Source organism: Mytilus edulis, chromosome 9 (assembly GCF_963676685.1).
Source record: "Mytilus edulis chromosome 9, xbMytEdul2.2, whole genome shotgun sequence".
In the NCBI taxonomy this organism is placed as follows: Eukaryota; Metazoa; Mollusca; class Bivalvia; order Mytilida; family Mytilidae; genus Mytilus; species Mytilus edulis.
Window position 1 is genome coordinate 79,784,536 of NC_092352.1, and position 27,626 is coordinate 79,812,161.

At 31.8% G+C, this 27,626-nt stretch overlaps 2 protein-coding genes across 2 annotated transcripts in view; both read left to right on the forward strand.

The window, feature by feature from the left end:
* Positions 1-24,112, forward strand: part of LOC139489145 (uncharacterized) — a 49,921-nt gene extending 25,809 nt beyond the window's left edge. Inside the window, exons 4-10 of the mRNA XM_071275304.1 lie at positions 10,227-10,309; positions 12,114-12,185; positions 17,433-17,577; positions 18,198-18,289; positions 19,872-19,940; positions 20,731-20,872; positions 24,012-24,112. Of these exons, the coding sequence (XP_071131405.1) occupies positions 10,227-10,309; positions 12,114-12,185; positions 17,433-17,577; positions 18,198-18,289; positions 19,872-19,940; positions 20,731-20,872; positions 24,012-24,049 (641 nt within the window). The 3' untranslated portion in view covers positions 24,050-24,112. The remainder of the gene's footprint in view (positions 1-10,226; positions 10,310-12,113; positions 12,186-17,432; positions 17,578-18,197; positions 18,290-19,871; positions 19,941-20,730; positions 20,873-24,011) is intronic.
* A 2,328-nt stretch (positions 24,113-26,440) lies between these two features.
* Positions 26,441-27,626, forward strand: part of LOC139489146 (uncharacterized) — a 55,432-nt gene continuing 54,246 nt past the window's right edge. The window contains exon 1 of the mRNA XM_071275305.1: positions 26,441-26,489. The gene's annotated coding sequence lies outside the window, so the exon portion shown is untranslated. The remainder of the gene's footprint in view (positions 26,490-27,626) is intronic.

The window sequence follows — 27,626 nt, forward strand, 5'->3', positions numbered from 1 at the left end:
CTTCCCCCATGCCAAATTTTCCGGGGGGAAAGACTGGATCGATCCAATATTTCCCCCCGGAAAAATTGGCATGATCCTACTTTTCCCCCTCAGCGTTATGGGGGGGGGGGGAACCAGGATCAGGCCAATTTTTCCCCCACAGTTAGCGTGAGAAGCTAAATTTTCCGCCTTGTAATATAACGTCGGCGACGTCACGGTAAGAACTTTTTATGAAAAAAAAAGAATAGTCACTTTTCTTCTATCAGTTTATAGTTACCAAAGCTTCATCGTACGACTATACATTTGATAAGTATTTATAGAGATATATATGTTATACTTATACACAAGAAACACAATCTGATGTGATGATCACATCCATTCTCTTTCGTGAACCCTTGGTATCATTAACTAGATGAATACAATTACTTTAACCACTTCTGGTCAAGTAGTAGATTTTTCCCAGGACAGACGTCTATGATGTCTCCGAAGTAATATGCTGAAATGACTTCACATGATAAGTCATGCAAAGTATAATTTCTAAGTAATATAACTCACCAAAAGCACGGATAGAGATGCATACTCGTCGACTTAAAGCTTTAATTCAGGAGAAGAAGTCCGATACGGATGAAACTTAATCCAACCCAGAAAAGATATGAACACCCTCTCTAGCCAGCACGGGAGACGTAGAAGTACATGGACTAACCACAGTATAGTTTGAGCTGTACAAGATCTACAAAAAAATCCAACCTGCCCTACAGATGCATAGGGTCGAACACTTTCCAGCACTCATGATACAAATTCGACGTGGTAGTAAGTAATTAAAGGCCGCTGGTACCGTACGGCATTTCACAATGAGAAACCATCATAAATCATAGTCGGCTAAAATGCCCCGACCATAAAATTGTGAAAAAATTGAAACAAAACTAACGGACTTATTTATAAGAAAATAATTTACGAAAAAAACATGACCGACATGAAACGACAACAATCACTGTCACATGTTCCTGGCTTTGGAATAACACATAAATAATGTGGCGGCCTTAAACTCAACCCTCCTCCAACCGCAAGAAAAACTGTAAAATATCATCGGCAATTGACTTCACTAAAATGTTAGTACGGTGCACCATAATCACTTACATAAAAACAATAGACACAAAGCACCGAAATGAAAGTAAAAAGTATTCGCTTTTTACACTGAAAGGTATTTCAAAGCTAGTAAAAATGAAGTCTAGTCGGACTAGGGGACAAAGACAGAATGGTAAACATGTAAACAGACTGATGAATATGTAGACAGACGTGTGGACATATAGACAGACAGATTGACAGACTGATAAAATCGTAGACAGACTTGTGTAAATTTGAATGAACAACAAATTTGTATACAACTAAATATAATTCTAACACTGTTCGGTTTAATTTCCAGACATGCATATACATATATTGAAATCTATATCATGGGGGAAAAGATTGGCATGGGGGAAAAGTTACTATATGTATACGTATTGTCAACTTTCCGCAGGGGAAGAATGACAATGATCCAAAATCTCCCTGGGGGAAACATTGGCTCATGCCAGTCTTTCCCCCGGGGGGAAAACTGGCATGGGGGAAGAATGGCTATATAACACCGGTCAGAAGAAACCTGTCACGACGTCACGCTATTTCTTAATATAGTTACTCTAGTTTGCTGACAAATTCGCTTTTTGTTCCATTGAATATAAAGGAAATAGTTATCTAAAATATATTTCTTTCTTTCTTCAAAGATTAATAAATCAATTAGTTAAAATCGCTATGTATATATTCTTTTATATGTTATCTCATCCGAAATTTTGAATTTTGAATTTTATGCATTTTTTTATTTTTATGTATATTATTTTTTAACTTCTCTGTAACCTTTGTACTTGCATGGTTTTATGAGAATAAACTATATATCTATCTATATGGCTTAATCGCCAGGCTAAAAAAGAATTACCTAAACTGATAAAAAGGTCATTAATGTGAATTTGTTTCGAACTTTTTCTTATATATTTGAACAATTATAAAAACATTATCCTTGCTTATTTGTCCACTTACTAAAAAGGTATGGCCAATTTCCGGTTTATTTGTTTCGTTATTTGGTTCCCATGTTCAAATAAATTGATGAATTTAATTTAAAATCCTTGTTAATATAGAAAAGCAAGTTAATCTTCTCATCTGCACTATAGTCCCTTCTCTCTTTTGGGGTTGAAAAAAATATCTTTAAAAAATGCGGTTTTGAGCCTATTTCTTCATTTTAATTTGGTAACACGTTAACAGAGACATATAATTCTGATATGTCTCTGACGTTAAGCAATAAGTGACACTAATATGGTATATTACCAATACTAAGGCCGTACATTTGAAGCTGTTCAAAATTTTAGATGTTTTATGAGACTAAAATAAGTCTCTTTATAAGAGGTCATAATCAATTGTATACCACAGTTTCACCACACATGGAAATCGGACTTTAAATTTATCTAAACATCTACCATGAATACAGACAGCTTCATTCAATAACCAGTTTAGAATATGAAGGCACCCATGCAGGAAACAAAATAAAAAGATAAACTAAATGCATCCAGAATTCCAGATTACAAAGCAAAATGAGTGAATAAATTTATATTGTGATTGGTTTGTGCGATTTGCATAAGTCATCAGGTTTGTAGAAATTAGGATTAGCAAAAGATTATAATCGGAAAAAATATGTACATTCCCAAGTAAGAAATGAAATAGTCGAGCCTTAAAATGTATATTCAAATAGTAGCTGTAATATACTCTTTCAATAGGCTTTTCTAATAATCATAGTCAATTATTTCAATTCAAAAGCAAACACAAATTGAGCAACATTCTTTTCATGACCCGGCAGTCAGCGTTTTAGGTTCACGTATTGCTTTTCTTTTTTTTAAAAGAAAGCAACTTGTTTTTAAATGATGTTTGTTCTTCGCAATTACTGAAAACTTATGTTCATACTAAAAAAAAATGGAGATCTCTTCTGGGTTCCTTCGAAAAGGGGCACTGACACATTTTTTTTCCGAAATAACTAGTAAAGATGAACTTGGTACACTGGATGGTATATATCAAGCATTTCAATTAATTTGTTGATTTGACCTTTTGTCTTGATTTTCTTTGTTGAATTGACTCTTTGTGTTATCTAGAATTTATTGATCAACATAAACGAAAACGTATTTAATAACTGCATGGGGTTAGATTATAACTATTCAATCTGAAAGAAGTCGTTTCCTGAAAATCGGAAAGCATTCGTTCCCTAATATCGGAAAGCATTCGTTTCCCCAAACGACGCTGAAACTGAAGTATCTGAAAGACAGCGTTTCCTATGAATTTTTTAACGGGCAATTTGTAGTAATATTTTTGATATACGGATATGAATAAACGAGTTTATGGTCAATAGTCGATTCGATAACTGGCTTAATCTAAGATGTTTTAAACAGATTCATGCACATGAAAGGCATTCTTATGTTCCATGATTTGCAGTGTTGCGATTGTGGGACCGTTTACGACCTGATTTAAAACTTTCAAAATGACATGCGTTACATTTTCTATCAAGTAAAATAACTCTATTGTTCCGTGAGATACAACAAAAAACACCACATACCACCAGATTGAAGCATCATCCATATTTAGTACCTGTCTCCTGCTTTTCGTCAACAAACATCTGAAAGCAAGCGTTACGCGTATCGGAAAGCAAGCGTTACCGTCGATCGAATCGGAAAGCAAGCGTTCTGAATATACACCGTGTATTACGTTATGTCCAAACACCAATAACGTTATGTGCAAACACCTATTACGTTCTGGTAAACGCTTTTTTAACACAGATTAAAACAAAACGCATCAGTGATATATATACACTTTGAAAATTAAGAAAATGTTAAGTTTTAGCTTTTTAAAAAGCTCTGAACTACTTCGCTGTATTCTTTTTCAAGGTAATATCCATTGGATGCTGAATGTGAACTGAAGGTAATATGTGTGTATCAGGTTGTTGATTTAGTATTGAAAATTTGGTATTTTCATATATTGATTGATATAAAAATGTAATATAAATATTTAGTTTTTAGGGGAAATTATGTTGTTCTACTTTAAGAGTGTGCGTTATACATCCATTCTTTTTATATTTTGTTCACTTTACTTGTTGAGAATCAAAATATTTACAAATGTGTAGACAAGATTATCGAGGTGTGTCTCTCTGGGGGTGTGCCTAGATTGACAAAAGTCATAAAATACATTTAATGCATTTTTGAAAACATTGTACAGGAACATTTGTTTAGCAAACAAATCGTGCATATTACAGATTAGCAATAAATGCAAATAAAGACGTATTATTGATTGATATTTTAATTTTCAATTTCAGTGTGTAATATATGCATAATGAAACGACCATGAATTAATAACATTTGATCTGAAATGTAATATAATACATAGTTATTTTTCCGGCATTTGATGGCTTAATATCCTCAGAAGAGAACAGTCTGTAATTCTTTATCTCATTTAAGCCAATAGTTGTTGCTGAATATCAGCCACATCATGAAGCAACCAAACAGAATTTATATGTGGCAAGTAGTTATTCCAAGATGGCGTGTATATCGACTGAAACTAAAAGCTCTGCCCTGTTATTCGAAGCAAAAAAAAAAAGCTACATGTAAAAAACAAAATGCAACCTCGTTTCTTTACGGAAAATAGGTTGATATAAAAAAAAAAGAAGACGTGGTATGATTGCCAATGAGACAACTATCCACAAGAGACCAAACTGACACAGAAATTAACAACAAACAACTTTAGGTCACTGTACGGCCTTCAACAATGAGCAAAGCCCATACCGCATAGTCAACAATAAAACGCCCTGAAAAAATTATGTAAAACAATTCAAACGAGAGCACTAACGTCCTTATTCATGTAATGTTCTCTTTCATCAGCACCAAGTGGATTATTTCATAGGTCGACATATCTTGCATACATAATCATAACACAAATTTGTAAGGCGCCGAATTACATTGATGAATTATAGACTTTTGACAAGGTCAACACATTATATATGCGTCTATTCAGAGTATATTGACCGAGGACGAAGATATTTTCTCGCCACTTCTTTTCTTGTATTTTTTTTTAATTAGGAGGGAGTTTTGGCAAAACTGAGTCCCGAGCTCCCTCTTAATCAAACTGCTTATAGATCCAACAAACGCAGCTCCATCATTTTCAAAAATTTCGGTTCCGCCACTGGTCATTGAATGAGAAATCAAAAAGAGAAAAAAAAAAGGTCCGTGTGTTTGTTTATCTAATGATATCTTAATGAACAACTTCTCTATTCATTTAACATCGGATGACAGTGAGGGCATTCATGTGTATTGCTGTGGCCTAAATTTCCATTACGTAACCTTCGTTTTGAGATTGTAACCGATCTATAAACATGATAATGATAAATATGCGGACATCATCGAGTGCAAAATTACATTCTATCACTTGTTCTTAGTTAATTCATTTGAAATGAATACTCCTAAAATGTATTTTTTTGAACATTAATTAATAATATGAAAATGTCGTTAAACTCGTTAGAAACATAAATAAAGTAAAAAATCTTTAATATTTATACACACCTACAGAAAAAGTGTGTTACCGCATGCGGAAGAATATCTCAAGAACGTTTGCAATCTCCCATGCAGAGTAATCTGTCTTTGCTCCCTCTCTCTGCGTGGGACATTGAATGTTTTGCTGGAAATTACGAATGCCCACTCAATTCAATCTATTAGAAAAATCGAATTATTACAGAAGAGTGTCAACCATGCACTTGCACAGCACTATAAATAATAGAGTGCAATAGAATGATATACAAATGGATGAAAATTATATATTCATGTAACTGTAATTTACAAATATTAAAATAATGTATAAAAAACAATACAGAGTTTACTGATTTGTATCACTACTACGATGAGGTTGAATTTATCATCCACGCACGGACTTAAAAAATATATATCTGTACTTTAACGTCACTTTCAGGTAAAGAGATGTGATTTGGTTTTCTGAGACAAGTGCTTGTGACCGTCCACAAGAACTTGCAGTCATCCGATGTTCAGTACTTCAGAACTTTGATTCATATCTTTAACATAAGGATGTTCTCAAAAAGTAATAAAACATAACAAGGGTTTTATATTTTTTACAAATGTCTTATTATCCTTATTTTATCTTGATACATTTTGAGAACTAAAATCGTATCAATGACATACTGCACATTTAAAGATTTTTGTAAACTGGGAGTTAGCAGGCAATTGTTTCATGGTGCTTTAAACGGATGAACAAGGGGGTTCCGAAATTCCAACAATACAAAACATGACAAGTGAACTTTATTAATTTATAATCAGTAGCAGGAAAATTACAGAATAATTTTAGCCTTCCCTTTCGTGTTCAAAAGAATTTTGACTAAATATGTTACGTCGATTTCAAGGCGAACAAGATTGCATCAATTCAAGATTGTTTCCGCACTTTGAGGATACTTTGGATTGAATCATATGAACTTCATGCCTCGCTAGCTATTAATAAAAAAAACCGGTCTCGCTTTAACAGTCGCCGAGAAAATGGGGACCGATATATCTAAAAATGGCAATATTTAACGGAAACTGTCAAAACATAAAAATTAGAATGATAACATTTAGATCCAAAATGTATGAAATTTAATAATGAATAATGATGTGCAGTAAATCCCTTTATGAACATTTAATTGTGTATTTAGCTATATATATCGAACCATTCGCTCGCGTTCATAACTAAACGCATCGAAGCTTATCGTTTATACCGTCTATCCCGCAATAAAATTCATTGAATTTATGACTCTCAGTTCGGAAAGTAAGTTGATGTTTCTAATTTATACGAATATCGTTGAAATATTGAACAAAAAAGATAAATTCATATCAACAACTGTGGAATAATGTATTGATTATAAATGTACTTTGTCGGTAAACGTGAAATTTATTTGTACGAACTTTAGAAGCAGGACGAAAAAAGCGAGGCTTGTCGAATTTTCTCCTGTTTCGCAGCGAGAACTAATACATTTTATATTTCTGACAATGTACAAATATTGTTTACAATTTACACCTGGTTTTTTAGCATAAGTTGTATAAATCTTAACCATTGTCTCTGATTTTTACATTTATTGAAACGCGGACTCGAAGAAAACCCCAAAGTGAACTATTACCTAGAAAGAAATATCCATATTACCGATTGATCAACATGAAAGCGAGTAGCAGGAAAATTTATTTGCACATGTACAAACAAAGCAAAAAAAATGTTGTTTACCTGTTATTTGTGTACAATAACTACCTAATTGCAGGATAAAAGCGAATTACTTAACTGTAACCATTTTTTTTAAAAACTGGTGGAAAAATTAAATGGGGTAAAAAAATAAATAGATAAGCTGACTATGCGGTATGTTTTTGTTTGTTTGTTAAAAGCCATAAGGGGATCTATTGTTATTTATTTCTTTGTCATGTGGTCTCTCGTGGAGAATTGTCTCATTGGCATTCATACCACATCTTTTTTTTTTTTTTTTTTATAGATAGTCAGTTTTTTCAAAGGGAAAATTATGTTATGATGACCATTTTAGCAACGAAATTATTTATTTATTCTTATAGACAACAAAAGAAACGATATGCACATCACTTATAAAAAAAAACAATAGAAGAAAACAATAACAATTCACAAGAATATGTATTGTTTTGTATCGTTCTTGATGACACGGTTCGAAAAGTTACCGGACCAAATACGGATAAATGAAAGTCATTATCTGGAGTTTCAAGTTGCGGGATTTAATTTCGAGTATGGCCAGTGAAGGTGAAACAAGGCTGATGACCCTTTCATTCAGAAGAAATATGTGTATGCGTCATTTTTGTGGATTACAGGATAAGCCAGTTTTTAATATGAAAAAAATAGTAGGATTCCTTAGCTGCTACATGAATCATGGGAGACGTCATTACATTTGTAGCATTAATCTAGTACATGTTTCTCACCACATGAAAACCCTACTGGGAGGGTAATAACAAATCATCCTGGTCTCTTGTGAAGATTTGTCACATTGGCATTCGTATCACATCTTCCTTTTTATATCGTATTGTTCCTTTTGGTTGCACCTCTTGGAAACTAGAGTCGTGTCTGTATATTTGTTAAAATTTTCAACAAGTAAAGTTAACAAATGTTCAAAGCATGGATTCACTTATAGGGTCTTTGCATCGGAATTAAACACATTTATTTTAAAAACAGTTGTTGGCATGACACGGGTTATGTTCTTCTCATATATTTTATGGTAGTATGATACTAAACCCCTGACGGGAGCGATTGTGCCTGATATTCATATGATTAAGACATAATCTCTCTATCAGTTTAATTGAGGTCTGGAGCTGGCATGTCAGTTAACTACTAGTATAGTCTGTTGTTATTTATGAATTATTGTCATTTTATTTATTTTCTTTGACATCGGACTCGGACTTCTCTTTAACTGAATTTTAATGTGCGTATTGTTATGCGTTTACTTTTTTTACATTGGCTAGAGGTATAGGGGGGATTGAGATCTCATTAACATGTTTAACCCCGCCGCAATTTTGCGCATGTCCCAAGTCAGGAGCCTCTGGCCTTTGTTAGTCTTGTATGATTTTTAATTTTAGTTTCTTGTGTATAATTCGGAGTTTTGTATGACGTCCATTAACACTGTACTAGTATACATATTTTTTAAGGGGCCAGCTGAAGGACACCTACGGGTGCGGGAGTTTCTCGCTACATTGATGACCCATTGGTGGCCTTCGGCTGTTGTCTGCTCTATGGTCGGGTTGTTGTTGCTTTAAAGCATTTCCAATTTCCTTTCTCAATTTTATGCATAACGCACACTCTTAAAGTAGAGCAAAATAATTTCCCATAAAACTAGATACATTGTATGTATATAGCATTTTTACACCAATCAATATATAAAAATCCACAGTTTGTTAGAAAGGTCAAACTTTTAATTTTATTTATTTTTAAAATGCACATCATTGATGCGTTTTGTTTTAATCTGTGTCAAACAAGCGTTTACCAGAACGAAATAGGTGTTTGCACATAACGTAATAGGTGTTTGCACATAACGTAATAGATGTTTAGACATAATGTATTAGGCATTTGCACATAACTTACATGGTGTTTGCACATAATGTAAGCGGTATTTGCACATAACGTAATAGTGTTTGCACATAATGATGTAGTTTTTATACATACCTTAATAGGTATTTGCACATAACGCAATAGTTGTTTGCACATTAGGTAAACGATGTTTGCACATAGGGGGAACGATGTTTGCACATAAGGTAAACGAGGTTTGCACAAAACGTATAAGTTGCTTGCACATAATGTAAAAGGCATTTGCACATGACGTAATGAATGCTCACAGAGAATATCAACTGTATGGCAAAACGCATATGAATTATACCATGATGTATTATGTTTTTCACTAGAGATACATATGTATAAACACAAAATAACGCCAAAAGACTATAATATCATGAGATTTACATAGAACAAAGGTGTATCAAAACAAAACGTTTAAAACATTTGACATAACAATAACACTTGAGACAGGACGCAATACTAAACTGACATACGTAAAAGAAGAATAGACACAACATAGATACAATATGAGAGAATGTAAAGGTGGTTGATCATAAAGTTTCGAAGTATTCACAAAGTATATAGTAGTTACAGCATAATGAAATGTTTATTTTACACAACAGAGTTTAGCAATGACATATCATACAATTGTTTAACCAAACAAATTCCTAATTTGACATAAAACAGAGACGCCGTGTCAGGAAATAAAGGCATCTGCACATAACATAAAGAAGAAATGACAGGACGTAAAGGCAAAGCGACAAAACACATTAAATATTTACACTATAAGACAGTTCCGGCGTTCCATATTGAGGACTTAAATTCCTTAGTGTTATGACAAATGTTTTGTAAACTGTAAATTAATAGAACACATCATTGATATTTCGTGTAAACATAGAAGTGCTGACGACATGTAAACATCAGAATGTCAAATTTTAAGTTTTTCGTGCAGTAAGAAAATAAACACAAGCAATGGTCTTTCTGTTTTTTTTTTTTATTTTATTGGTGAGTAATGTAGGGAATCGTTTATTGACTGCTCTACAAAAAACAATTATGATCAACATTTAAAAAAGAAAAGAAATTTATTTTTTATTTAGGTTTAACATGTCTATTCTGTGATCAAGCATCAAACGTAACTGATTGCCTTACTCAAAAAGCAGTATGCACTGATGGAGATGAGGTACTGTGTTCCCTCATATCATTATATCCGTATGCTCATCGAACATGAATTTCCCCCTCTGGTCTATTCAGATAATTTCCGAGTAGTACTTTGTTCTAAGGGTGCTATATTTCCATAACGCGATAAACAGTAGCCAGTTGTTAACTGTTTTTTTTTTTAAATTTAATAACGTCTACATAACAGTATCTTATCACAGACTAGTTGTAAAAAGCAAATATTGACAAATAAGGATAATTCTATCATGATCAGTATCATGTAAAAAACTGTCACATTTTTAAATACAAGATTCAAGCTGTGGCTATGTTGATTAAAAAAAAAGAAATCAGAAATTTTAATTTCAGTGATAGCTCTTTAGATATACATTGCTTTTTTGTTTTTTCGTAAAAAGTATTTATGTTTACGGATGTTGCGCTAGATATGTGTTTCGCCTAAATAAATAAACTTGAATACAAAAGCACCACCGTAATTTACAACTGCACATGCGTGATAACTTTTTTTTTTTAATTCTGAAGCAAAAATTTGAAACTGTTAAAACAACACTAGAGATCCAGACGGAAAATCAAAAGAGGATATACGATGAAAGATAATGCCCAAAGCCGAAAAAAACAAGCTTGATCGTTGAATTAACTACTTAATCAGATAATAAACATTAATCAACAGACAACCTGAATGATATTTGAATAATCTTTCTGTATTATGTTCCATAAACCGTCAAATAAATAAAAATCAATGAAAATCTTAATTTATTAGGTTAGTTGTTAATGTTTTTATATTGATGAAAATACCGTAAAATAATTAGCAATATCGAATTCAATGTTAGAGGTATGTGTAAAAATAAATTAATCTGAAAATCACAAATAGTGAAGCTGTATCGACATCCAACAAAGAAAGAGAATAACATACCTATTGAGTCGAATTATTGAAAACAATTGTTTTCTTAATTATAACAAGGGGCCTCAGTGGCCGAATGGTCTATGTAGTTACCACTGTAATCACTAGCCAGTCAACACAGAGGATGTGGGTTCAACTCCAATCTTAATTGACAAGAACTGTCAATTTTCCTATCGAAGGTCGGTAGTTTTCACACGGCACTCTGGCTTCCTCCACCAAAAAAAACTAGCCACCACGAAATAGCCCAAATGCGGTGCTTAAAAGTGGCGTTAAAACGCAAAAAATCAATCAAAATCATATACATAAAACTCCAATTATATCGTGTGATGTTTGTGTTTAGTAATTATAAGATGTCTTGCGTGTATCATGTGTAGATCCCGGGGTGAGGTAAAGATACAATCAATTCAAATATAAGATAATTATCTCTCACTACGACGAGCACATGGCGCATTTGAAATTTATGCCCAACAGTGAGTATCATACAAATAAAATTTAAACAGCTATGGATTGTTGACTACTGTACCCCTATTTTTGACTTTTTTACCTATTATGTTTTTTTGTTTTGTTCACGCATCGTTGTCAATATTATGGAATTTGATGCGACTGTTAAATAAGGTTCAATCCACTATTTTCTAATAAGAAAATATATGTACCAAGTGAGGAATATGACAGTTGTTTTCCATTGGTTTAATGAGTTTGAGCTTTTGATTTTGCCATTTGATTAGGAACTTTCCGTTTTGAACTCAGCTGAATTCAGTATTTTTGTGATTTAACTTTTTACTGACATTTCCTCTAAATGAATACTCAATGGGATTGTAGACGACTTCCCATAATGTGATATTCAAATTTAAAGATATCCACGGTAGTCATTGTAAAGTAGTTAGTCTGAATAAACGTTTTTTTTTCATTTTAGAAATGTTTTCTAGACAAAGTCATTCTTGATGATTTATCAACTGTGTTTTCAGCAGGTTGCAGATCGAAACAGGTAATTTTTTTTGTATTTGATTGCAAAACGATGAAAACAGATGTTGGATGTTTGTAATGGATCCAATATCCTACGAAAATGACCAAGAATTGTCTGTCCAGAAAATTTGAATATACTATAGGATTCTGATGTTCAGAAGTTGTGTTTGTTGATATGGTCCAGAAGTGTTTCTCGTTTCCCTTTTTTTAAATGAATAGATCGTTGGTTTTTCAGTTTGAATGATTTTACACTAGTCATTTTACCGGCCCTTTATAGCTTGCTCTTCGATGTGAACCAAGGCTCCGTGTTGAAGATCGTACTTTGACCTCTACTGGTTGACTTTTAGCAATGGGATGGAGAGTTGTCTTATTAGCACTCATACCACATCTTCTTATATCAATGTGGGTTTTAATACAGACAACAGTAGTATACTGCTGTTCAAAACTCATAAATCCAGGGACAAAAAAGCAAAATCGAGGTAACAAACTAAAACTGAGGGAAACGCATTAAATATAAGAGGAAAACAACGACACAACATTAAAATGTAACACACATAGAAACGGACTAAATATTAGACAAAATCCTATGGGAATAACAAATACAACATCAAAACCAAATACATGAATTTGGGATAGATAAGTACAGTGACTCGTCTTATAGTAATGTGAATTCACACTCAAAAATAAGAGAAAACAAGCGACACAACGAAAACACAACGTTAAAATGTAACACACACAGAAACGAACTATAATATAACAATGGCCATATCTCTGACTTGGTACAGGACATTTTTAAAGGAAAAAATGGTGGGTTGAACCTGGTTTTGTGGCATGCTAAACCTCCCCCTTTTATGGCCATGTGAAATATAACAATAAAATGACAACACAACATTACATTACAGGACTACAATATAAATAAATAGGAGAACACAATTGACAAAGAAACACACGAATAATAGCTAACAAAAGGCAACAGGTTTAAAATTTTAATACTCCAGAAGTGCATTTTGTCCACACAAGACTTACTAGTGACGCCCAGATACAAAAGTTTGAAAGCCGAAACAAGTACAAAGTTGAACAGCATCGAGGACCAAAAGTTCAAAAAAGTTGTGCCAAAAACGGCCAGGGTTTTCTGTTAGGTACCAGAACATCCCTATTATTTAGAATAATTTATACTTTTGAAAACAGTAAATTTTATAAAATGACTATCCACTTGTATTTTTGTCCATCTGATGAGTTAAGCTTTTTTCGACTGATTTTTATAGTTCGTTTTTATGTTGTACTGTTATACCATTGTCCCAGGTTAGGAGGAGGGTTGGGATCCCGCTAACATGTTTAACCCCGCCACATTATTTATGTATGTGCCTGTCCCAAGTCAGGAGCCTGTAATTCAGTGGTTGTCGTTTGTTTATGTGTTACATATTTGGTTTCGTGCATTTTTTTTTTATAAATAAGGCCGTTAGTTTTCTCGTTTGAATTGTTTTACATTGTCTTATCGGGGCCTTTTATAGCTGACTATGCGGTATGGGCTTTGCTCATTGTTGAAGGCCGTACAATGACCTATAGTTGTTAATGTCTGTGTCATTTTGGTCTTTTGAGGACAGTTGTCTCATTGGCAATCATACCACATCTTCTTTTTTTTTATACAAAAGATATACATGATAAAACTGAAGTATTAACTAATTACAGGAAACAACCGAAATACATTACATAACCCGATAAAATGTATTCTTAAATAAAAATACTAAAACAAAATATGCAAAAATAAATTTGATTAATAGAGTAGATTAGTCTTAAATCGTACTCTTAAAAAATAAAAAGATAAATTATTACAAAAAAATAAAGCTGCTGCAATATATTTGTTTTATTTTCTTCTCTGTACATGATTTCAGGAATCAAATATTGGCACTTCTTATTATTGAATTCTAAATGTTAAACAACATACAAATACACCTACTCATAACTATTGGTAAATAATTCATTCTTAGGTATGGAGATAAAACAAAATTGTATGCTTATGATATACATAATATTCAAGAAAAGTGATGTTGGCACCTTTTTATAGATGACAGTAAAATATCGTACATGCATGATTGAACGAAATCTATTTGAAATAATGGTCAACAAAACATTATCTGACTGTCAAACTTATGTAACTTCTTATTTGCGTTACATCAATCCATCCTAAGGTACAATAATTATAATCAAAGGTACCAGGATTATAATTTAATACGCCAGACGCGCGTTTCGTCTACATAAGACTCATCAGTGATGCTCAGATCAAAACAGTTAAAAAGCCAAACGAGTACAAAGTTGAAGAGCCATGAATTATAATGCTGTGTCATATTGTTAACCAAAAATATATTAACATTTTTTTTCCTTCAGAGGTTCACATGATAATACAGGTAATAATGCTCACATTTTGTCTGATTTAATGTAACCTTGTAATGTAATGTAATGTTGAGCATGTTGAGGTACCAAAAATATTTTTTACACAATATTTGGGTAAAAAAGATTATTTTAAATGTAACTAACTCATTGTAAGATTGAAAGAAGAATTATTACCAAAAGTATTAACTTCAAACAAAAAATTAATAAGCTTGTAATCGTGCAAAGCATAACAGAATCTGAGCTTCTAAGTACTCCTTACTTGAAAGGGTTGACAAGGAAAATCATCTTGGAATAAAAAAACACATGATTATCTTCTTTATGAAGAAGCGGGTGTCAAGCTATTTTTCTACAGTTTCATATATATTAAATAAATGCCAGTTTTGACTGTAAAATGACATGAAGGATGAATTTTAAAATGATTGAAATCGTAACCACTGTGGATTCATTATTATTCGTTGGATATACATGTTCTATGATTTCTCGGGTACCAGCAACGACTGCAATGGTTCAACAAATATCAAACTCTCTATAAGGTTGAATGCAGACTTGGGCGAAACCATGAAATTAAATGTCAACGAAAATAACAGTTTTCATCAATCCACAAAAATAGGTACCCGCAAAAATAAATGAATCTACAGCTTATATATTAACTAGATCACACCCGTGAAATCGCGGGCATACACAGTTGTAACCTGTTGTAGAATGAATTCTTGTAAAAGATATTATTTCTGGAGAATTTCATAACAGGTATCAAAAGCCCTCTTACTTTTTTTCCGTGATCTGTTTCTTTCTGTTAATTTCAATTATTTTCGTGTTTCTGGCCTCGGACCACAATTATTCTTCCCCTTTCTTCAATGCATTTTTTTGGGTAAAATTCAAATAAAATTAAAAATTTGCACCGCCTCAAACATGAAATGAATGTAACTGCTTATAGACCATTATTATTCTAATAAAATATGCTTGTAGGACAATCCATCGGTGTTTTTTCTTTTGAGAGCCCTATTAACATGCCAATGGTAGGATTTGAATCTTATATAAATACCGAAGGCTAATTCGAGAGGTCACGGGTCGGACGGGTCCTGATTCCGAAATCCTTGGCATAAAAACTTGAAATTCCGAGGTGCCAAATTTATAAAGAAATTTATATATTCCGACATCCCTAAATTCGAAAAAAATATTCCCGGATCCCGTAAGGATCAATCCCAAAATCCTTTTGAGCTTTAAAACACCCGATCCCGAGGTCCAGAAAAATTCCTGCCTCCCTCAAATCTCTACTCTATTTTCATTTTGGCCAAATCACTACTTTCACTTTCAACAATAAGTATTTATGCTCCATTTATGGGCATTATGTTTTCTAGTCTGTGCGTCCGTCCGTCTGTCTGGCTTCAGGTGAAGTTGAAGTCCAATCAAGTCGAAGCTTAGTAAATATGTTCCCTATGATATAATCTTTCTAATTTTAATGCCAAAGTAGAGATTTTACCCCATTTCACGGTCCACTGAATATAGAAAATGATAGTGCCGATGTGGCATCCGTGTGCTATGGACACATTCTTTTTTCCACATGTTTTACTTATTTAAATATATATATATGCAACTGGTATGAACCCTTAAATATTTATTTCACTAAAAATTATAGAAATATAATCGTAGTTTACAAGTAGATAAACGCGAAATATAATTGTCCTCTTTCAGGAGGTATAATAGTTGTGGTTCTTGCGATCTAAAAACCATGATATGGAGAACGATCTGATTGGCTTAAGTTATGTATTTTTCATTTTTGTTATCCATCATACGATTGGTTGTACTTGTGCATGTTTAAAACCGGAAGTCCTATCTATGACTAAAAGTAAGTCTGATGACGGAAACAATATCAGGACACCTATCCGGACACCCTTTTTGTCATTTTTCTCCCAAAATAACTCAATCTGAATAATCATAAGAATGGATGACAAATGCGACTATGCATGCTACCTTTATGACACAGAGGCATGATGATTAATTTATTGTGGAAGGAAGAGAAGCGACACACAAAATGAGGTCTTCTCGTTTAAAAGTATAGATTACACATTCAAACGGTTTTCGTAACATTACAAATTTTCAGTCCATTCTTATTTATTGATTGTTTTGTTTCAACTAATATCATTGGCCCAGTAGCACCCCTTTTTTGCCAAAAAATATAGCAGTTTTACTAAATTGTTAAAATGTAAACTATTAGCTATTTATTGAATATATAATACTTCTGTTACATAAATATGGGAAATTTTTGACAATATAATACACATGTATCGGGTACTAGCATCATAAAGTCATGCTAAATTACTGAAATCTTCGAAAGTTTAGCATTTTTGTTAATTTTTAGACGGTTTTTAGTCTGAAATGGAAATGGCCGCATTTGTGTTCATTCTTAATACTTAAATGTAAGTTGTATTTGATGATAATACATCACATATATGAAGGTTGAGAATGAACACGGATGAACACTTTCATTTATGACAAAAAACATCTGGAATCGACATATTATTGCCAATTTCATAGAATTTTCATATGTTAGCTTAAATTTGAGCGTCTTTAATGACTAAATCAGTTCAAATCTTTCAGATAACCTAATTGAATCAACTAAACTAAAATTTAAAAGTGTCCAAAATCTTTCCTCCGATGAACCTGAATTTTGAGGCCAAAATCGGCCCTTATTGGACCTACTCCTTTTCTTTTCACAAAGGCAATTATCAAAGAGATGTCTTATCTAACACACAAATTGTCATTCTTGTAATCCCTTCATTTTGTATTCAATTTCATTAAATTAATGATATACAGTTATTTGTCCAAAATGACTTACAAATGTATAACTTCATCGATAATACTCTATTTTTTTTGACAGGTTTGTAATTTAATAGCAAGCTCTGTTGGGCGAAAAAGACAGCATGAATTTCAAAGGACAAAGAAAGACATCGTCGCATGTGCTCAGTGCTGCTCAACTAATACAACAAATGGCATTCCATGTAATGGCTTCTTGTGTAATCAGAGTAGGTATTTGATTTCTGTGTTTTCCCTGTTTATGATTAAAAGTATGACAAATAGGCAAAAGCTACCAAATAGACATGCAAACTGAAAACGCCAAGCCAAATTTCAAAACACAAACAACATGATACATATTACATAATACGACAGAGGAAACTAAAGTCTGAGCAACATGAACCCCATAAAAAAACCGGGAATAATCGCAGGACTTCCGGAAGTCAACATACCCTTTTCATTATGTGGTGCCCGTCGTCGTGTTGCTCAAGTCGTTACAATTTTTGTGATAGGTCTAATTCGATAAGTTGTTATAATGCTTTTAAAATTGTACGAACTTAACAATCTTTTTTGTTTTGAATTTATTTGCGGTGTATAGGAAAATGTGGAATACCACTTAATGCTAAGAATTTATTAGATCAAAGAAGAGGGACGACAGATACCAGAGGGACATTCAAACAACATTAGAGCTTAAAATTCGAAATAAGTAGGGTGCAGTTTGATTTTTCATTAGCATTTATATTGACTTCTAAGAAACTTATACAAATAGAGAGGGGCAAACACATGTCTAAGTCTTTCTTGTATTTTTACTTAGTACTATTTACAATTGTTTTAATTACTTTGTATCTAGATCCAGTAATAGATGATGATATTTGTTTATCGTGTGACAGCGTTTCTTCCCCGAAGTTATGCCACGTAAGCCAACAGTGTCCATCAAACGAGGTAGGTAACATTGCAAACCTATTTTTCGCAATATTCTGATAAGATGCAAGTAAATTGGAAAAAAATAAAAAGTATAAATGACGTATTTTCCCCCCAGGAAAATAAATTTGACGAGAGGAAAATCTTATTTCTATGGATGACAAGTCCTAGGGCTAGATAATAATTAAATAATATCGACCTCATAACATACGCTACCTATGTATATTAGTTAGTTGTGGTATATATTTTAACAATAATTGTTTCATGTATATATTATGTCTGTATGTTCACCGAATTATGCCAATAGACCGACACTATTACCAATTGTCATATTAGGTTCATCTGGCTATAAAACCACGTCAATTACACCATTTTCTTCGGGAAATGCCTGTACTAAAGTCAGACATATGCAAATTATTTTTTATTTGTGTTGTTCATACATGACGTTTGATTTTGTCCGTTTTTATTGACTTTCCCTTTCTTTATTTACATTGGAGTTCGGTATTTTTGTTCAACCTTTTTTATAAATTGAGTTAATCAACCTCAACTGGCTGATACCAGCTGGTGTTTAACTGCTACTTTTTAAATTAGAAATCATTACAACCATAAATGTAAAGCTATCATGTTTACCCTAGTGCATGATAGATTTGACAAATATCTGATGCTTTATAACAGTAGTTTTATTGAAGTCGTATGGTTAGGTTCAGTTTTACTAATGGTTTTGCCTACGACCTTCTCATATATATCATCAATAGTTTTCGACCTTTAATTTATCAATAATCTTGAAATAGTGATATTTTCTATCGGTACGACTTACCACACATTATACAGTGAGTGATTCACAAACAAATCAAATTATTAACTTTTATATGTTAAGTCTAAAATTTTCAAACCCTATAACATCTTGTTTAATGGTTCGTAGTTATAGATGAAACTGTTTAAGTCGAATTTCGACCTGCCAATTACTCAATCTTTATTTCTGTGCGAATTAATGGGGTTCATTATGTATCTTTCGGTTGTGGATTTTTTTCCTAATTTCAATACTTCATTCCGTAAGCAATACAGCTTAAGGATACATATACACAATTTTACACCAATATAAGAATTTTACAAGAGATATATAATATATATAAATAAAGAGGTGTGCAATAAAGAAAATATAAAACGTAATACATAATACAAAATACGAGCAGAGAATGATATAATACTTAAATTAAGTGAGAACAAATATACTATTTACTGCAATTAAATTTTAAAAATACATGTATACCTAAGTTATTCAATTCTTTAATATTTCTGACAGATAACAAATGGATAAGTTTATATGTAGAAGGATGTCTCCAATAATACTTTTTTTATATACTTTTCTTGAATTTGACTATATTTTTCACATTCAAGTATACAATGGTATTCATCTTCAATAGAGCTAGTATTACAATTTGTACATGTTGTACATAGTCTATTATTTTTATCAACATTATAATATCTTTTAAAGTTATTGATGTGTGATGCATACTATAAGTATCTTCTCATGATTCCATAATGAACTTTGTTTATTATTAATGTTATTTGTATTTTATTTGCGCTTCTAAATTGTTTATAGGTTTGTGTGCAAAGAGTGTTCGTTCGTGGCGGTGCAGTACGATATCAACTTGGATGTGAGCGGAAATTAGTAAGTTCATGTCGAAGATAATAACAAATATATATCTAAGCAGACGTTTTGTCCGATTCATTTTTATTTTTCGTAAATAAATCAATGAGAAAGATACAATGCACGTCTTTGAGTAATACATTTCAACATTGGCAAAACATTCCTATAAATCTTTTCCTTTTAGTTTCTAATATGATTAATAGTGTGGTCTTAAAGTGATACAACTGCCAAAATAAAAATTAAATCGATGTTGATACAATACGTAAATAGTAGATCATTATGGTCAATAAAGCTCCGATTAACAATCTGTGTTCCAAATGTGTTCCAATATATAATAAAATTGGGGAATATGTCAAAGAGATAAAAACCCAAACAAACAGCAGATAACAGCCAAAAACTACTTATAAATACATGTATATTTTCAAATGAAAATCAATCAGAAAAAGATCATGACGTGCTTGCTTGTTAAATGAATTAAAATAACCGTACGATGCTAGTGTGTGCATTCCATTTAGTATGCATTTGTGATATATTATTTTTGTAAATTAAATTCAAAAGTAAGCAGCTCTTTTACATGACTTTAAAAATTGGAAAAAAGGGCTCAACTTGATAGAAATTTTAAAATATATAATTGAAAAGTTTATATAATAAAAGCATTTCTGTGTTTTGTCTCTGTTGTGTCGTAGTTCTCTTATATTTGATACGTTTCCCTCAGTTTTAGTTTGTAACCCAGATTTGTTTTTTCTATATCGATTTATGAATTTTGAACAGCGGTATACTACTGTTGCCTTTATTTATACATATATTACAGATGTGCGACCACTTGTTAAAGGATTATAGTTATACACACGGCCTAGGTCAAGGAAGACGAGCCAATGAAGATACAGATATTTGTGCAGCATGTTGTGATACTTACCAATGTAACGCAGAAGATTGTAGACATCTTATCAGAAGTATTATTTTATTTTTAAATTGTCTTGTTTTGACATGTAATTTAAAATAGGAATATTAAGAAAAAAATCAATGTCAACAAAAATTATTACTTTCGGTATAAATATCATAGTTACATTTTGTAAGTGATACGTCACGTTTGTTATTTTATAAATTCAACTCAAGTAAAATAAAAGTTATCAAAGGTATCAGGCTTATAATGTGTTACGCCAGAGGCGCGTTTCGTCTACATAAGACTCACCAGTGGTCAAAATAGTAACAAAGCCTAACAAGTTTTAAATTGAACAAGTTGAAAAGCATACACAATTTGGTATTTAACATTAGTATAATTTAAGAATCAATAGGAGCCATACACAAGCTATTAAATTCTATCAATTTCGTTTTCTATAAAGAACATTTTAGTTTGCGATATTTAGCAACAACTGTTACTACACATAATTCAAGTAACATCTTACTATGATTGCATAGACTAGAAGTCTTTTTTTTTTGGTTAAATTTGTCTCTCTAAAAATATATAAGAAGATGTGGTATGAGTGCCAATGAGACAACTCTCCATCCAAATCACAATACGTAAAAGTGAACCATCACAGGTCAAAGTACGGTCTTCCCTTTACTATATTTACTATAAACAGTCAGTCAGGTCACCATATCTGGGAATCTGCGCTACTCGGACTATAGGCATCATACACAAATCTTTTTTCCATTGTGGCGTCAGATATTTTGTATTATGGCGTCAAAATCATAACGGACTCAGATCGACGTCCGGTATCTCCACATCATTTTAGCCAATCGATCCGCGACATCAAATTTAAAGTCTCGTTTTCAAATCAGGGTCCAATATTTGTTTTACTACCCCTCTATGGATCCGTAGGGGGTAAGTAGCAAACCGTTTAATTTTAAATTAGACAGCAGTCAAATATAAAGAAAAGGGAAAAACATCTTGGAGCATTATACAGTCTAAATAGACAGAATAAAGAAGTAATGTCAATTGCTAAAGAAAAGTTTTATTATTTGGACCCTACAATTTCTGTTTAACGACTTTTTTAGTTTTCGCTTCAACCAACCATTTATATAAGGAAAATGCCTTTATCATATCAGGAATATGACAGTTTTTTTCTTTAAATAAAATTGTGACGTCATTACTGCAAGTTCTTAAAAAAGACGTAAAAAAGAGAAGCCAATTACTGAAGGTCGATTTGAGGGTCATTTTATTGGCTGCTAATTTGATAGAGGGTTAGTAAAATCTATAGGGGATGAGGCAGGAGGCCGTATCTCCTTTGGATTTTATTCATCCTCTATGGTCCGTAGAGGGCCAGTAGTTAACCGTATAACGAACTGAGCGAACGCTGGACTTTTTCTGTTGCGTTTTGTAGAAAAAATAAACAATAACACACAACAACATTCATAGATGACGTCCCCATTAACAGTAGATGTGACTTCGTGAACCCCCTATGAAATTTACTAACCCCCGGATCTATAGGGGTTCACCACGTGACGGTGTTAAACCAATCACAACGTGCTAATTTACCCTGCGGTACAATAAGTTCCATTATGACGTCAGATTTGGACGTCAGTTGGAGGATCGGACGTCGATTATAGACCAGTCTTATAAATAATTAATACCACCAAATCGTAATACGTCACATCCGGTTGCATAGAAAAATAGGTCGAAATTTTTTTTTTTCCTTGAACTTGACAGTTGTAGTTAATTAATCCTGCATTCCATTGCTAAAGCACATTTCTATGTCATAAACATATATCAAAGCACCATTTCAATTTATTTGGGGTGTCTATAGAATATTCAAAAACTTGAGGTTGAATGGTTACTAAAGCTTGTACACAGGTAAAAAAGAGGTGAACATTTGATTGGTTAACTTCCAGTGATGGTTATTTTTTTTTATATGCAATGAAATGTTATGAGAATGTTTTTCTATAGTACTGGCCAGGATAAAACTCATGTCAAGAATTTCTTTATTTGAAACAAAGATAAATTTTGCACGTCAATCTTTTAAAAAGTGCAAAGGAGTAGGTCCGGTAAGGGCCGATTTTGGCCTCAAATTTCAGGCTCAACTGACGAAAGATTTTGGACACTTTTCAAACACTTAAGGGTCTATTTCAGTTGATTCAATTAGAATTAAAAATTAAAAATGCCCCGATTCAAGCTTAAATATGAAAAATCTATCAAATATGCCAAAAAATGTCACTTTTCAGATGGGTTTTGTCAAAAATGAAAGTGGCCGCATCCGTGTTCATCCTCAACCTTTATGTATGTTATGTATTATCATCAAATACAACTTACAGTTCAATATTAAGAATGAACACAAATGCGGCCACTTTCATTAAAGACGGAAACCGTCTAAAATTTAAATTAAATGCTACAATTTTGTAGATTTCAGTAATTTAGCATCACTTATTGATGCTAGTACCCGATATATGTGCATTGTATTGTCAAAATTAGCCCATATTTATGTAGTGGAAGCATTCAACTTTCCAATAAATAACTAAAAATTTACATTTTAACAATTTTGTAAAACTGCTTTATTTTGGTGCCAAAAAAGGATCTTATTGGACCTACTCCTTTAACAAAGACTAATAAAGGGGGAAATCAATGGTGTATTACACCTATATATCATAAATAGTTAATAAAACAAAATCTACTTCAGCTATTGAAGTATATGTTATTTCCATTATTAATAAAAATATGCTCATGTTTTATACTTCTTTTTTCAGAAGTAAACATAAATGATACATGAATTATTATGACAACTCGAATTGACTTAATTTATTAATTTAATATTATTGTCAGTTCAGTAGCTTATTCTGAAATACTTCATAACATATACTTACTTATTAAGTAAGAGCAACAGTAGTATACCGGTATTTTAAGGTCATAAATCGATTGAGAGAAAACAATAGCGGGTTACAAGCTAAAACCGAGGGCAACACATCAACTATAAAAGAAAAAACAAAGGATCAACAGAAACACTGCAGTGCAACAAAATTATCATTTACAAATTACGATATTTGAAAAAAGTTATTTGAACTGATTTAGGCAAAGGTAACCATAGATGAATTTTTCTACACATTGTATGTAATGTTTCACTTCGTCGCAGTGTATTAATGTATTCTTTCTCATTTCAGAGCAGAAATGTAATTTTCCTTCCGTCTGTGGACCATAGATATCGTGGGCTGAAAACAAGAGTTGTAACTTTAGCTTGAAATAAATCATACCCAAGAGTTAATCTTATTTGGTTTACTATGCATGTAATTATGGTTACGCTGAAGTGTGATGGGTTGACGCTGTACTGTTACGATGAAGTACGATGGTAACATTGTGTTGCTATCTTGTTGATAGCTACGCCTTTTTGTGTTGTTGGTAACACTGCAGTGTGATAGGTTACACAAATACATTTGATGATTTTGATGTCACATGTCAATGTAGAAGTAAGTTTATTTATCAGAAAATAAACTATGAAGATGTTGTACGAAAAAATACTCCACAAGAGACCAAATACACAAAAATTAACAACTATCACTGCATGAAATGATACGTTTACAAAATTTATTCATATATTTGTAGTTTTTAATTTAAGGTCTGATTTATGAAAAATTATTTTAGTAGTTTATTAAAGTTTCATAATTTTGTTAAATTTCTTATTTTCTTAAGTTTAATTTCGATTTATGGGTTATTAAATTTGTTATTTATTTGAAAAATAATACCCGTTTAAATTTGTTATTTAAAAGGTTTAAATCTAGTTTATCACCGTTAAATTTTTCGTTTAAACATACGTTTAGATTTTAACAAACTACTAATATAAGATAATTTAACTGAAATTTAATTTGGATTAAATAACAAGTTTAAACTAATTAACTTTTGTTCGGTAAGTTTGAAATTTAATGCCAGTTTTCGTAACGTGTTTATGTATCTTGTTTTATTTCAATGATTACTTCTTCTTCTTAAGGGTCAACAAGGCTTCAATACTGTCAGATGAATACATGTTGTACAAAATAAAATGGAAAGTTAATAAGAAAAAAAGACAACTTTACGATCGGGCTTATTATAATTGTCCAAAAAGAAAAAAAAAGAAAAACTTTCGTTGCAAAAATATTAACAACTTACGTAAATAATTATTCAAATCTTGAAAATCCCCAAACCTTTAGAGATTTTCAACCAAGTATATGTCTTCGTCAGATTTCCATGGACATTCTGGTTATCTTTTTATATTTCTCAATAACAGAAAATACAAAACACAACAAATAACAAGAGCTCTATATAAAATAGATACATTTCATCGTTTGTTTTTATCGTTTTATAAGGAATAATTAAGTAATGAATAGTTTAAACAACATGTATTTATCGAAGTACATAAACACAAATAGAAGATATTTTTAGAAACAAGCAGTTTTGATTATCCCCCTTATTGTAGACTAAATATATTTTGCATTTTGACATTCTTTTTCCATTTGATAATATTTATTATAATCATATATATATATACGAAATGCACTTCTATACAGTGTACTTAGTCAGATATTTCTTTAAGATCGTATTACTTTTTTAATAATATTTATAATGGGATGTAACTCTTTTTGTCAACAATCATATCTGTTTCAGAGGAAAATATTTATTTTTAAAAAAAGTTATCTCCCATTACATTTGAAAAGCGTAAATATTAAGATAACATTTTATAAAAAATTTCTTTTTCTTCTTCTTTTTTATATTCAACTCTGTTTTACGGATGGATGTATAATCCTTTAAAAAAATAAAAATTGCCGCATACTAGTATAAAAAGGTACAATAAGACAAAGTAAGAGCTGTTTTAGCACAAATTTCAAAATATTCACGAAGTAAACGGGATTTTTTCTTTTTTCCAACTTGTCATATTTTGCTACTGACTCTTTCGCAAATAATGTTACCCGTTTGTACAACATAATTCACATTTTATTTGCGCGGATTTTGTGATTATATGTTTTACGTATGCGCGCAGTATGTGATTACATTGGCGCGCATTAGTTTTTCAGAAACACTGTGACAGGTAAATTAAGATAATTCATATTAAAAATGACTGTAGTTATATTGAACTTAAACATGTTCAAAATTTGAAATAATTATTTTTCATTATTCTGTATTTTATTTGTTTTTTTTTAAAGAAATCGAAAAGATAAACATCACAAATTTGATTTAAATAATTCACGCAGTAAGCAAAGACGTCATACATGTATGCAACCATCATAAGCACTGAGACGGGACTTACATGGAGGGAGTCTTGTCCCTGATTCTGCTGATTGTTTTGTCAGAATCCCTCATCGCGCGTATCACGCTACCAATTTTCTAATCCTGCATGACGCTTATAACCCAATGAGACTCATAATGAGTAATACCAAAGATCAAAACAAACCGACATACGCTACTAGATTGGTAGACTATATTGCACACACAATACCTGAATGAAAATTAACCTAAGAACTAAAACAAATGTTTCATCGTTTATTTTTGGTAACTGTCAGTGTTTAAGATTAAGTATATACAGTAAGTATAGATTTTACATAGACATGAAAGATATGGGTGACAAATAGATAAGCATTGTTCCAGATATTATCAGTTGGACACATTAAAAGGTAGGACATAACTTCATTAAAAAGAAACACTCCTATAATAAAATTATACATAAACTTCACTGAGAAAAGCTTTTGGCTATGCGCATATTCCATATTATAAATGTAATGGCTTTGATTAATGAAAAGTATTGGACATGTTGACTGCGAGATTGAAAAGTTATTATCTATACAATGTCAATGATTCGTTACCGACATGATGATTACCAAACATTTCTTATCATTCATATGGTATCAACTGTAAATTAACATTTTACATAACTTTGAATTTTCGACATATATTGTACTAAGGGTTTTCTACTATGAGGGTAGATCATCTCAGCTCTCTTTGGCCAACTTTTAGGAATATAAAATGTGTTGCCAATACATGCAATACTCTTAAACTTTAATTGGCCTTGTCAACTTTTGTTATTGGAGTATTACTGATGAGTCTTTTTTTGACTGTCCCTCTGGTATCTTTCGTCCCTCTTTTATGGACGAAATCAACGTCTAGCGTACAAAATTTAACTCATGGCATCTATGATGAGTTTATTTACTTACATTGTAAGTCTATACATTCAGTAATTATAAACAATCATATTAGGTTCTAGCTCCGGTGGCAAAATTGACCTTCGATGAATTTTGCTATTATCTTCATGCCGCATTTGGTATTATAGCTCTGTCATGTGTATTTAAACAACGCTGATTTAAACAAAATGTCTTTGGTTATTCTAGTTAATGGAGCAACTCAGTGTTATTTTTATTATTTATATATATTTAATATTGATAAAGTTTGTTGCCCTTTGTAAGGTTCTGGTGATCAGTTTATGGAAATGTCTTTGAATTTATCGTGTCCTGTATCATTTTTATTTTGTTCAACAGAATTATTTCTTCTACTGATTAATCACTAAACCATGTTCGTATAAAACGGTATTAATATATAAATATTGTACATGTTATAATTTGTACAATGCTAAAATACAAGTTATAACATGTACAAAATGACCCCATACATGTTACAACATGTACAAAATTTTAAAAATAATAATAAAGCAGAATGTACATGCATGATTGAAATTTATTAAATAATTAAGAACAATAATCAAAAGCAAAAGAAGGTGCATTATTTACAGCATGCATAAAATACTACATTTTCATACA